The sequence below is a fragment of the Geotrypetes seraphini genome, chromosome 3 (genome assembly GCF_902459505.1).
Source record: "Geotrypetes seraphini chromosome 3, aGeoSer1.1, whole genome shotgun sequence".
NCBI lineage: Eukaryota > Metazoa > Chordata > Amphibia > Gymnophiona > Dermophiidae > Geotrypetes > Geotrypetes seraphini.
The window spans coordinates 406,552,858-406,566,186 of record NC_047086.1 but is presented as its reverse complement, the minus strand read 5'-3'; the positions used below and the strand labels follow the sequence as shown (position 1 = coordinate 406,566,186).

At 44.1% G+C, this 13,329-nt stretch overlaps 1 protein-coding gene across 6 annotated transcripts in view; it reads right to left on the bottom strand.

The window, feature by feature from the left end:
* Positions 1-13,329, bottom strand: part of LIN9 (lin-9 DREAM MuvB core complex component) — a 234,035-nt gene that overhangs the window by 13,368 nt on the left and 207,338 nt on the right. For all 6 annotated transcript variants that reach the window (XM_033939856.1, XM_033939857.1, XM_033939858.1 and 3 more), the window contains one exon: positions 2,564-2,661. In XM_033939856.1, the coding sequence (XP_033795747.1) occupies positions 2,564-2,661 (98 nt within the window). The remainder of the gene's footprint in view (positions 1-2,563; positions 2,662-13,329) is intronic.

Below are 13,329 nucleotides of genomic sequence, written 5' to 3'. Positions count from 1 at the left end.
TGTGGATCCGCGTCTGAAACTGGACCACTTGCTGAGGCTAAAGGCTCCAAGGTGGCAGTGGAGATGTGCTTTGACTTGAAGGTCTTAGAGAGCTTGAGGACCACCGTTAGAACCTTCTGCTTAGGGATATGACCTGAGGGGAGCTCAGGGGATGATAAAACAGGTGTACTCGAGGCTAAAGACGATCCAAACAAGGACAGTCTGATGAGACTCGAGGTCGGAGTTGTGGAAGCAGGAGGACCCTCGGAGGAAGGTGGGACCGAGGCAGCACTCGAGGTCGAAGGTGTCACTGAAGAGTCCATCCTGAAGAGTTTTTCCACTAAAACCCCACGTTTAAGGTCTCGAGGTTGAAGAGTAGCACAGCGCTCGCACGACTTAGGACTATGGTCAGGCCCGAGGCACCAGCGGTGTGGTTCCGTGAGAGAAATCGCACACTGGCACTGGCTACACTTCTTGAAGCCCGTTACTGTCGGGACATAGGAGGGAAGATAGCCGCTGCGAAGTCAAAGCCCGCAGGCTGCAGCCGAGCGGCCTGCCCCGCCATTCAGTCGACGAAGAAAAATTAAAAGAAAAATTAAAAGAAAAGAAGTAACAGTGATTCGCGACTAAAAAGAACACAACTGCAATGAGAGAAGGCACGAAGGGAACGATGTTCAACGCAGAGTGTCAAAGTACAGACTTCTCAGCTCTGCAGAAAACTGAGGAGACTCGCCCTGTGCTGGACGGAAAGGCACTCATGCATGCGCGGTGTGGCTGACTCGAAACTTCTGAAGTTTCTACAAGCAAGTATGCTTGCGAGGCTGTCCACAGGGGGGCTCTGTGGATGATGTCAACCATATGTGAGAATAGGCTGCCTGCTTGTCCTGGGATAATAATATAATCTTTGGATAATCCACATTGGTTTTATATCCTCCATTTTATGGTTAAAAATGTTTTTGTAGAACTCTCCTGTGATTCATTTTTATGTTGGCTATTAGTTTATGTATTATTTAAAATGTTAACAATTAGCTCATTTTCTTTTGGCTTAGTTATCTTTAGGGTTGGTTATTAATTTTTCCATACTCTGTCTTTTGATGATTAGGATTTGCTTTCTCCTATTTCATAATTTTATATTCTAATCAGGATTGTGGTCTCTATTACCTGCCATGTGTTAGCCTTGTTTAAATCACGTGATCACCCTCATACCCACACCTCTTTGTTCATCTGGCTCTGTGTCACATTTCTGGTAGCTTAACCACTATCCTTTTGGTATTATTCACTATTGCCCATTTCATATGTCGCCACATTTTTGCTCACTTTTTTACCAAATTCACTTTGGATTTATATCCTCATTTTTTCAGAAACAGTATTCTTCTTCTTTCACTTTATAACATAAGAATTGCCGCTGCTGGGTCAGACCAGTGGTCCATCGTGCCCAGCAGTCCATCGTGCCCAGCAGTCCGCTCACGCGGTGGCCCCCAGGTCAAAGACCTATGCCCTAACCAAGACCAGCCCTACCTGTGTTCATTCTGGTTCAGCAGGAACTTGTCTAACTTTGTCTTGAATCCCTGGAGGGTGTTTTCCCCTATAACAGCCTCTGGAAGAGCGTTCCAGATTTCTACCACTCTCTGGGTGAAGAACTTCCTTACATTTGTACGGAATCTATCCCCTTTAACTTTAGAGCGTGTTCTCTCGTTCTCCCTACCTTGGAGAGGGTGAACAACCTGTCTTTATCTACTAAGTCTATTCCCTTCATTATCTTGAATGTTAAAATCATGTCCCCTCTCAGTCTCCACTTTTCAAGGGAGAATAGGCCCAGCTTCCCTATCTCTCACTGTACAGCAAATCCTCCAACCCTTAACCATTTTAGTTAGTCACATTCACCTTTCATTTGCATCCATTATACATTTGTATTTAATTGATTTTTACTTATACACACATTTCTATAGTACCCCTGAAGAAGGCTTTTGTAGCTGAAACAGACCATGTCAGACTGTGTGTGCTCAGTAATTTTAATCATCTGTTCTGCTTGAATACCATATGTCTTGTTTTGGACAATGTTTAACCTGATGTACCAATAACCTTCTACATCAAGAACATCCATGCCACATTGCCTTTTCTGTTTGGTTTGCTTTGCTCTTTTTCTGTGGAACTGTCGGGTGTCCCTTTGTTGCTGACCTCAATAAGGGGGTTTAATGCATGATAACTAGTACTGCTGGGAGCAGAAATTAGGCTGTTACACGTGAACTGGATCAAATCATAAGGTACGTTTTGTGGTTGAAGTTGGTGCTCTCTATTGTGAAGTCACTTGACATTCAAACTTACAACCACCACTGAATATTAACTCTATTTACTATTTAAATTAATTTACCAAGAACTTGGTTCTTAAGATTACATGTCAAGAAAGTTCCTTAATTATGAGATAAGTTAATGACACATTTATACTATTACATTTTTCATATACTAAACTTTACTAAGTACAATACTCAAATTGTTTGCATGTCTAGAAATTTATCAGCCTGGAAAGATACTTTTTTGTCTGTACATAACAAATGTCATGAAAAATTAAAGCAAAACTAGTTACCTAATATTGGAAGCATCTATTGAAGCCTTGATATCGTTTACTGAATCCGTTAATGACTTGAATTCAAAAGAGTTTAGGTCACCTCCTTCTGCTAGACACTGCAAGGAAGAAGAAAAAGATTAATTTGCCATTTCTAGGATGTACAAACTCAATAATAACTTGCTGCTATTGTGTTTAGCTTTACAAACTCATATAAGGAGTTGCTCACCATTCTTAAAAACTGGTAGTGAAAAAGCAGCCTTGTGGTTCGAACCACAAGCTGAGAACTAGGGAAGCTAGGGTTCAAATCTTGCTGCTGTTTCCTGTGATCTTGAGCCTCAGGTGCAGATTTAGATCATAAGCCCTTTGAGGACAGGAAAATACATACCACACCTCAGTGTAACTCATCTTGAACCACCAATGATAAGGCATGAACTAAATCTAATACCACAGTCATTTTTATAATTTATTATTTTTATCTGCCTTTATCCAAGGCAGATTCCAACAAAAATGTACATAAAAACCCCCCACAAACATACATAAAACCAGACACACAAGTTTAGACACTCAATTTTACACAGACATGTAAAGAATAAATATGAAATGAGCATCAGATATGCTTACTCAGAAATGGGCATTTCAATATGCAGGGAGACAGAAGGACTGATCAGGCACATAAGGAGGTGATGACATTTGACAGCTCTCCCAGAGCTCAGAAGTGTAAAATTCTGAGCATGCATAGCCTTTCTTGTACACAGTGATGTCCCTCAGTCAGTTCCATAGATCATGGGGAAGTAGGGGGAACTGCATTGATCAACCCTGCTGTTAATAGAACTGTTATAGATGAGAAAGGAGAAATTAGGTTCTTACCTGCTAATTTTCGTTCTTTTAGGCCTACCGGCACAGATGGATGGGTTTACGCTCCACTGCCAGCAGGTGGAGACCGACAACACACTGAATTCTTACAGTACAAGTGGGATGTGCAGTCCCTCAGAATCAGTCTGACAAATAGCTAAGCAGGAACTCAAACTATAAGCTTTTGCTAAATTCAGGAAATTTATGTATTTAAGAGAAAAAGATCTGGCAAGGGCTGGTCAAACTCGAGAGAATACCCATCTCGAATCACCTCCAGGACCCACAGATCTGTCATGATCTCGGTCCACCCCTAGTAAAACTCCCTTAAGCGGGCGCCTACCTGAACCAGGGGGAATGAACAGTGGTCATCAACTTGGCAGCTGGGCTTCAATGCTAAAAAATGTAAAGTAATGCACCTAGGCAAAAAAAATCCACACAGAACTTACACACTAAATGGTGAAACATTGTCCAGGACCACGGTGGAACGTGATTTAGGAGTGATCATTAGCGACGATATGAAGGCTGCCAATCAAGTGGAGAAGGCATCGTCCAAGGCAAGACAAATGATGGGCTGTATCCGTAGGGGTTTTGTCAGCAGAAAACCTGAAGTCATAATGCCGCTGTACAGATCCATGGTGAGACCTCATCTCGAGTATTGTGTTCAATTCTGGAGACCACACTACCGAAAAGATGTGTTGAGAATTGAGTCGGTTCAGCGAATGGCTACCAGGATGGTTTTGGGGCTCAGGGAACTCACGTATGAAGAAAGGTTAAAAAAACTGCGGATGTACTCACTGGAGGAGCGAAGGGAGAGAGGGGACATGATTGAGACCTTTAAGTATATTACTGGGCGTATAGAGGTGAAAGATGATATCTTCAGTCTTATAGGGCCCTCAGTAACCAGAGGACACTCGCTGAAAATCAGGGGAGGGAAATTTCAGGGTGATGCGAGGAAGTACTTCTTCACTGAAAGGGTGGTAGATCATTGGAACGAGCTGCCTCAGAGGGTGATTGAGGCCAGCAGCGTGTTAGATTTCAAGAGAAAATGGGATATTCATGTGGGATCTCTAGGAGAGTAAGAATCAGGGAGTGGGTCATTGGTATGGGCAGACTCGATGGGCTATAGCCCTTTTCTGCCGTCAATTTCTATGTTTCTATGTTTCTAATAACCTGAGCACCGTCATTGGGTAGGTCGAGCTGCAGAGGAGAGGGAGGAGGGGTCCCAGCTTACCTGGTGAGCACCCCAAAAGGACTGCATCTGCTGGAAGAAATCACCACAGGAGGAAGCTCCCACCAAAGACACCCGACCAGGTTGATACCGGCAAAACTCCTTAAGATAATCTTGACTCAGACTCCCTCTAGGAGACTGGCAAGGTTTGTTATCTGGTAACTGGGGAACCCTGGAGTCCATCAAACTCTGAACCAGCTTGTTCAAATCCTCCTCAAAGAAAAAATAACCCGTAAAGTGAAACTTACTGAGCTTGGATTTGGAGGATGCGTCTGCCGATCAACCATGGAGCCATAAGGTACGTCTAGTAGCCATAAGGTACGTCTGGTAGCCACCCCTAAGGCCATAAACTTAGCCAAAGAACGCAACAAGTCATGCATGGTGTCTGAAAGATAAGAAGAGTCCAGTTTAATTTTAGTCACCTCCTGATCTACCAGTGACCAGTTGGACTCCCAATCCAACACACGCTTGTTCCAGCGGAAACAGCTCTGGCCACCAGACCACCACAATTTGCTGCCTGGACAACCAGAGCTACATCAAATCTCTGTTTAAGAAGAGACTCCATCCTCCGTCCTGGGGGTCCTTCAGGGATGAACTCCCTCCACCGGAACAGTATGCCTCTCAGCAATGGCCAAAACCACAGCAACCACAACTTGAGATCGAAAAGAATCCTTATCAGGCTCAAGAATAGGATAAAGCCAAGACTGTGCCAGCCGTAAAGGGGCATCCAGAATCTTCTACTGAGCATGCACTATATCCCGAAGATCCTGATGCAAGAGAAAGGAATGGGAAGCTGCGCGAATCCCCTTAAGAAGATCCACTACCCGCAGAACCGCTTTGGTGTCCTCCTCAAAATGCAAGACAGACAACACCTGAAAAATAAGTTCTTAGAGATCATCCCGGTGAAAAATGTGCACCACAGATGAATCCTCCCCTGCGGGTGCCTCATACAGCCAGCCATCCTCAACATCTGCCCCCCTAGAGGGTCCTACAGGTCCTCAGGACAAACCCAGATCTTCATCAGGGGACAAAACATCATCCAGGAACACAACGTCTTCCCAAGAAACACGAAGCTGCTTAGGCGAGGGTGGAGATGACAGAGGGGGTGAAGGAGGCGCTGGTGCCGACAAAGAAGACCCCTCAGATGAGGCCAAAGCCACCGAAGAGGAGAAAGGACCACCAACCATGTGCATACAATACGCCTTATACATGGCAAGAACAAAATCAGGGAAAAATCCATGGGCTGTGGAATCTTTCAATAAAAATACTTAGTCAGGTAGTTTTGGAAAAGCTATTCTTCACCTCTGGAATTTAATTTTCTGGAGGAGAGTCCATAGTATGTTATTGCAAAAGACATGGGGGAAGGCACTGTTTACCCTAGATTGGTTGCTACTCCTTGGGTTTTGGCCAGGTACTAGGGATCTGGATTAGCCACCGTGAGCGGGCTACTGGGCTTGATGGACTACTGGTCTGACCCAGTAAGGCTATTCTTATGCTCTTATGTTACTGGATCAGACCAATGGTCCATCTAGGCCAGCATCCCGATTGGCGTCCGTGAAGATGGGATATTGGCCTAGATCAGGGGTAGGGAACTCCGGTCCTCGAGAGCCGTTATTCCAGTCGGGTTTTCAGGATTTCCCCAATGAATATACATGAGATCTATTTGCATGCACTGCTTTCAATGCATATTCATTAGGGAAATCCTGAAAACCCGACTGGAATACAGCTCTTGAGGACCGGAGTTCCCTACCCCTGGCCTAGATGAACATAAGAATTGCAGCTGCTGGGTCAGACCAGTGGTCCATCGTACCCAGTAATCTGCTCCTGTGGTGGCCCTTAGGTAAAGGACCAGAGCCCTGAGTTTAGCCTGACCAAGTTGAGGAGGAGCCCAAAAAGCCTGTGCTCAAGCTCCAGACTAAATCAGGGATGTGAGCAGCTACATAGGGGATGCCCCCTGAGCTATAAAATATACCAGGAGGATGCCTAGGCTAGTAGGTGACCCTGAGAGGCTGATTCTGCAGCAGACTCTGAGTCTTCTCCTAGGCAGAGGTATCAACAAGTGGAAACCTCTGGATACTGAGCCTCCAAACAAATACTGAGAAAAAATATCCAAAAATAAAAAACTGCAGAGCAGATCAGAAACACCTCTGATCAACTTGCTTGCAGAAAAACTGAGGCGGCAGGAGAAGCTCGCTGGGAAGGAGGTGGATTTGAAAACATGATTGACAGTTTTCTGCAAGCAACTTGCTGGTTCAGACCCTATAGTTCAGGACCACTAGACACATTGCACTAGAAATCTGTATTGTACTTTTAAATGCAAAGAGGAAGAATACTAAGGAAATACTGAACACAGAATTAAAATCCAGGTAGCAGGAAAACAGAACACTACCCCCTCAATCCAAAACAACCCCCCCCCAATATTGTCATAATTAATACCATACTTCAGCTTCTTTGCAATAGCTTTGGTGTCCAGTATCACTCATCCACTCCATCCTGCTATTAAAGTCCCTGCGATCTTTCCACCTCTAAAGTGCTGGTCAAAACAATATTTTGAGCTTGTGGAGACTCTTCCACAGTGCTTAAATGCAATGGTATGTGCCAAAAAATCATAAAGAAAGGATAGAGGACTGTATAAATGATATCCCACAGGGAAAAACAAAAGCCCTGATTCTATAAAACACTGTTCTTCAACCGCCAGTCCGCGGACCGGTGTCGGTCCGCAGGAAATTTTTGCCGGTCTGCGCAGGGCCGGCAAGATTGACTCACTTCAATTTCCTGCCAGTCCGCGCAGGGCTGGCAAGATCAACAGCTGAAGTCTGCGCTGGGCCGGAGAGATATTGGGGAGCCTCCGACAGTGGCTTTCTCCCCTCACTGCAGCTCTCCTTTATTTCTAACATTGGATATCCTGGACATACAGATGATTCAAATGGACACTACAGACCTATATTCTCACTTGTGTATGCTGGACACTACAGACCTATATTTTCCCATAGCCAGGCCCAGCCTGTACCTTGCTGTCTGTAAACATCTGCAGCCTTTGCAATGCTACCATTCCCTGCTGGGAGGATATCTATCCAAGGTTCTGCTGAACTGTTATCAGTGCTGTATGACTTCATATGCCAGGCACCCTGGAAAGCCATAAAACCTTTATAATGAGCAAGGATCCCTGCTCATGTGGGTGTAGCGAGATGAAAGAACTTGGTACCAAAACATTTGCTCCCTGTCTCTGAACCAAGCTATGGGAATCAAGCAGCTGGATTGTTGAGAGGTCACCTTTGCCAACTTTCAGCATACAAGGATGCCATCCCGAATATGCACAGAATTGTAAAACCACTAATTAGCATCTACATGTCTCAGTGCTGAAAAAAGAAAGTTCACCAAGAGTTCTCTGTTTATGCAAGGCCCCCCCCCTACTGGGAGGGGGGGGTTGGAGGTGAGAGAGGCGTGGACTGAGAGGAGGAGTTAGCTATACATTATTTTATGTACCAATAGGGAATTACATAACCAGAATTCGGGGATGGACTTTCTTGGAACAAAGGAAGAATTTCTCTGTATAAAAATCACGTGTATTTTAGGTAGAGCCAGAGAGATTCACTTACTTATGCTACGGGGAACTGCTAGCCCCCCTGCTAAGCATATGGGTACAAATTCTTCTCTCCATTGCATATTCTGAACTGACAATACATTTTTCTAATATGCCTTTGCTGCTGTAATACTTATAGTTTTTATACTAACAATAAACGAATATTGTCTGTTTTGGAAGATACAATGCCGTCTTGTAGTTATTCCAATGAGGTAAACAAAGCAGTATTTACTTCACTTCCCAGCGCAGCGATTCATGAAGGCAGCCTTGGGGCTCTTGCTGAGTCGCGGCTGCCTCTGATGATGCAACTTCCTCTTTCCTCAGAGGCGGCGCGACCCAACAAAGGACCCAAGGCTGCCTTCCTGAATCGCTGCGCTGGGAAGTAAGGAGAGCTGCTGGGAGGGGAGAAAGCCACTATTGGAGTTGGGAAGCTGCTGGGCAAGGGGAAATAGGGACAGCTGCTACTAGAGAGGGAGAAGGAAAAATGCTGCTGGGAGGGGGAGGAGGGAAAGGAATCTGGGAAGCTGCTGGGTAAGAGAAAAAAAGAACCGCTGCTACTGGACCTGGAGGGAAGGAGAAGGAGAGATGCTGCTGGGAGGGGAGGAGGGAAAGGAGTCTGGGAAGCTGCTGGGCAAGGGAAAAAAGGGACAGCTGCTATTGGACTTGGAGGGAAGCTGCTGGGCAAGGGGAAAAAAAGGGACAGCTGCTACTGGAGAGGGAGAAGGAGAGATGCTGCTGGGAGGGGAAGGAGGGAAAGGAATCTGGGAAGCTGCTGGGTAAGGGAAAAAAGGGACAGCTGCTACTGGAGAGGGAGAAGGAAAAATGCTGCTGGGAGGGGGAGGAGGGAAAGGAATCTGGGAAGCTGCTGGGTAAGAGAAAAAAAGAACCGCTGTTACTGGACCTGGAGGGAAGGAGAAGGAGAGATGCTGCTGGGAGGGGAGGAGGGAAAGGAGTCTGGGAAGCTGCTGGGCAAGGGAAAAAAAGGGACAGCTGCTATTGGACCTGGAGGGAAGCTGCTGGGCAAGGGGAACAAAAGGGACAGCTGCTACTGGAGAGGGAGAAGGAGAGATGCTGCTGGGAGGGGAGGAAGGGAAGAGAGTTACTGCTGGACAGGAGGAGGAGGGAAGGGAGAAGGAAAAAAGGAAGGAAACAGCTGGCAGGGAGATTAGAGGAGGGGAAGGGGAGAGACAGGCATGAGAAAGTAGAGAGATTGATGATAGGAAGGGGTCAGCAGAAAAATAAGCAGAGAGGGACAATGATGGTAGATCTGGTGTAGCAGAGATAAAAATAAAGAGAGCAGTAAAGCTGGAATGAATCATATAAAAAGGAGATAGGGGGCGCAGGTTGGATGGAAAGGGGAGAGGGGTATAGAAAGAAGACAGATACCATATGGAAGAGGGCTAGGACAGACAGTGGATGGAAGGGGCAGATGCTGGATTGAAGAGAGAGGGCAGATGCTGGAAGGAAGAGAGTGAAAAGAAGATGAAAGCAGAAACCAGAGATGACAAAAGGTAGATAAAAATAATTTTATTTCTATTTTGTGATTAGAATATATCAGATTTGAAATATATAATAATAATAATAATAACAGCTTATATACCGCAATACCATGAAGTTCTATGCGGTTTACAAAGATTAAGCAAAGGTACAAATTGATTGACTTTAAGAGGGGAGGAAGAAAGAGGGTTAATAGGACAGGAAATCCATTTTTGAGGAGAGAGTGATCAATAGAACAAATTAATCGCTATAGAGGGGAGAGAGAAGAGAGGATCAGTTGTCTAGAGCTGCTAGAGCTGGTGTTAGACATAACTGGGGACTGCAAAGCCCAGGCAGTGCTTCTTTAGCTTCCAGCTGGCTTAGGGCGCTCTCTGACCAGAGGGCAGTTGCCCTAGTTGCACTCCCCTAAAACTATTCCTGTCATGTGTGACTGCAGTATTCTGTTAGCATGATATTTCTGTGTAGCATTCTGTAATAATTTGGCTTGTTCAGTTTTCTTGATAGTAGAGGGGATATATGTGAAGGGGAGGGGAGACGGGTTTTGTTGATCCTTGCTCTGTATTATTTGTATTTATAAAATGACAATTGTACAGAATATTGTTTCTTTTTATACTTTAATAAAATACATTCAATATAAAATCATAACTGAGGCTTGTGTGGATGGGATCAGATGATTTGTGGGGACCGAGCTCGCGGAGATGGGGCAGAAAAGGGATTTTTAAATTTTAGTCCTAGTAGTTTGCCGGTCCTCAAAATAATTCTTTTATTTCTGCCAGTCCACGGGTGTAAAAAGGTTGAAAAACACTGCTATAAAAGATGCCTACATTAAAAACATTATTTCTTACCTTTAAGGTAAAATAAGACCATTCACCAGCATTTATAGATAGAATTCTACCGTGTTTCCCCAAAAATAAGACAGTGTCTTATATTAATTTGGGGCCCAAAAAACGCATTAGGTTTTATTTTTTTATGTACAATCATCATTTCTCCCTTCCTTTCCTCCACCCCAATTCTTCTTCTTTCTTTTCTCTCCCCCACATGTGCAGCATCTTTTCTCCCCTCTCACCCATCCCCTTGTGCCTTCTCTCTGCAGCATCTTTCTATACCTCCCTTCCATTCCTTGTGCAGCAGAACCCTTGCCCAGCTTCTACCCTCCCTTCCGTGCAGCTGCAGAACCCTTGAGCAGCCCTCCTCACCATGCAGCCGAACCCATGCTGACCATCCTATCCTTCCATCTCTCCCACCCATCTGAACCCCACCAATTGCAAGACCTACATGCCTCCCTCCACAGAGCAGCGTTAGCAGCACTCTAAACAGGCTGCTTCGCGGACTTCTCTTGCCGGGGCCTTCCGTGCGCTGTGTTGCTGATGACATCATCAATGATGCGGCACAGGCAATGCCCCAGCGGGAGAAGGCCACGAAGTAGCATGTTTAGAGTGCTGCCGACGCTGCTCTGTGGAGGAAGGTAGTAGGTCTTGTGGTCGGAGGGTCAGTGGGGTTCCATTTGCTAGATAGTCTATGACAGGGGTCAAATGTCGGTCCTCGAGGGCCGTAATCCAGTTGGGTTTTCCCCAATGAATATGCATCAGATCTATTTACATGCACTGTTTTCATTGTATGCTAATAGATCTCATGCATATTTATTGGGGAAATCCTAAGAAAACGACTGGATTGTGTCCCTTGAGGACTGAGATTTCACACCCCCAATCTATGACACCACTCGTAAAACTATCTTTTCAGTTGTAGCACCTACACTGCAGAATTCCCTCCCTATTGATCTTAGACAAGAAAATTGCACCTCAAATTTAAATCAAGCCTTAAAACCTTTCTGTTTAAAGATGCTTTTTGAGGCTTCAGGTTTCACTTTTTCTTTCCTTCCCCCATCCTTTATTTTTACCTTTTTACTGACTTCCCTTTTTTATCCAGTGAAGTCTTTTCAATTGTTTTAATAGTCTTTGTTAGTATCCCTTTCTATTTATATTTTAGTAAAATTTTACGTAAACCGCTTAGAATTATACATTAGGCGGCATATCAAAAAAAAAACTTGAAACTTGATCAGTGCGTCTAGCTAATCTAGTTACCAAATTTTGTAATTGGTATAATCAGTGCTGACAATCGACAGCGCCATTAAAAAATGATAAAAAAATTAAATTGCCAGTAGGCGCCTGTCAATGTCTACATGGAAAGTAGGCTTGGTTAGGGGCACACTTGGAGTGGCGTTTGGGTGTGTGCACTCATTTATGCCAAGAAAATGGCCTAAAGATTTTAACTAACTATATTCATATCACAATTTAAAAGAATTGATTATTAATTTAAATAGTGCTCAGACCCACAACCTTAGTATTCTAGTGTAGAAACACACAACACCAGTTGCCATCAGACCATCATGGCACTATTGATGTCTGTACCACCATATAACCATATAACAATCCAACATCCAGTAACTATAAAATAAACTTATTTTTTGTGGTGGTTACTGCTTCTCCGATGTCAGTTAGAAGCCTGTTCTGATGGAGCAGGTTGGATGAGTCCTTCTTTGGAGGCTGCTTCTAGATAATCCCTTCCTGAGGAAGCACAAGGCGAAACTCGACTAGAAGGGAAGATATTTGTAATTTTTAGCTTCCAGAAGTTGTTATTTATTAGCACATGCACAAGCACTTTATGACACCAGCTGCTTATTAAATGACCATCGGAGAAGCAGTAACCACCACAAAAGATAAGTTTATTTTATAGTTACTGGATGTTGGATTGTTATATAGTGGTACAGACATCAATAGTGTACCGATCAACTGATAAGATAAGTGGATATTTCCTCTATCTTTTTGCACAAAACAGCACTGCTTTATGTTTACAAGTTGCGGGAGCAAGATTGGAGGTTTTTTGCCAGTGAGGTGTTCGCCCAACCACCTTGGACCACCATTGTGGTGGTGGAAGGGTTCCAGTCTGAGGCTTTTTCCTCCATTCATTTGAAACTCCCTTTATTGAAACTGTAGCAGTACTGTTCACTTTTTTTGCGACATTTATTATACTGTTTTGGTGAAAGTGTATATTCTAACATTATTGATTTTCACACATCCGAGTTGTTCTTGCTACAGACATCAATAGTGTCATTATGGTCTGATGGCAACTGGTGTTGTGTGTTTCTACACTAGAACATTAAGGTCTGAGCACTATTTAAATTAATAATCAATTCTTTTAAATTGTGATATGAATATAGTTATTTAAGTTATTATTACAATTGAAAAAAATATATATATCCCTATATTTATTTATTTATCTAAAGATTTTAACACCAAGTGGGGTTTAATGTTGCTTAGGTGCCTAGTGGTTGATTGACAACCGTGCTGAATGGTGTCTGGGAGTTAGATGCCGTTTACAGACTCAGGCCCTAAGTGCTTTTCTTTTTCTTAACTCCTCGTACATTTCTCCCTCTGTATTCGTGGATCCAGCACTCGCATTTTCGCGATTTTTCGTCGGCTGGCTCCGCCCCCCCCAAATTACATCATTCAATCACTGATATAAAAATTTTGCAAACACCAAACCCACGTACAGGCAGTGCCGGCTCCACCGAGCTTGAGAAACGGAAGCACCAAAGCCGGTTTGACAGTCGGGGCCCTTGCCCAA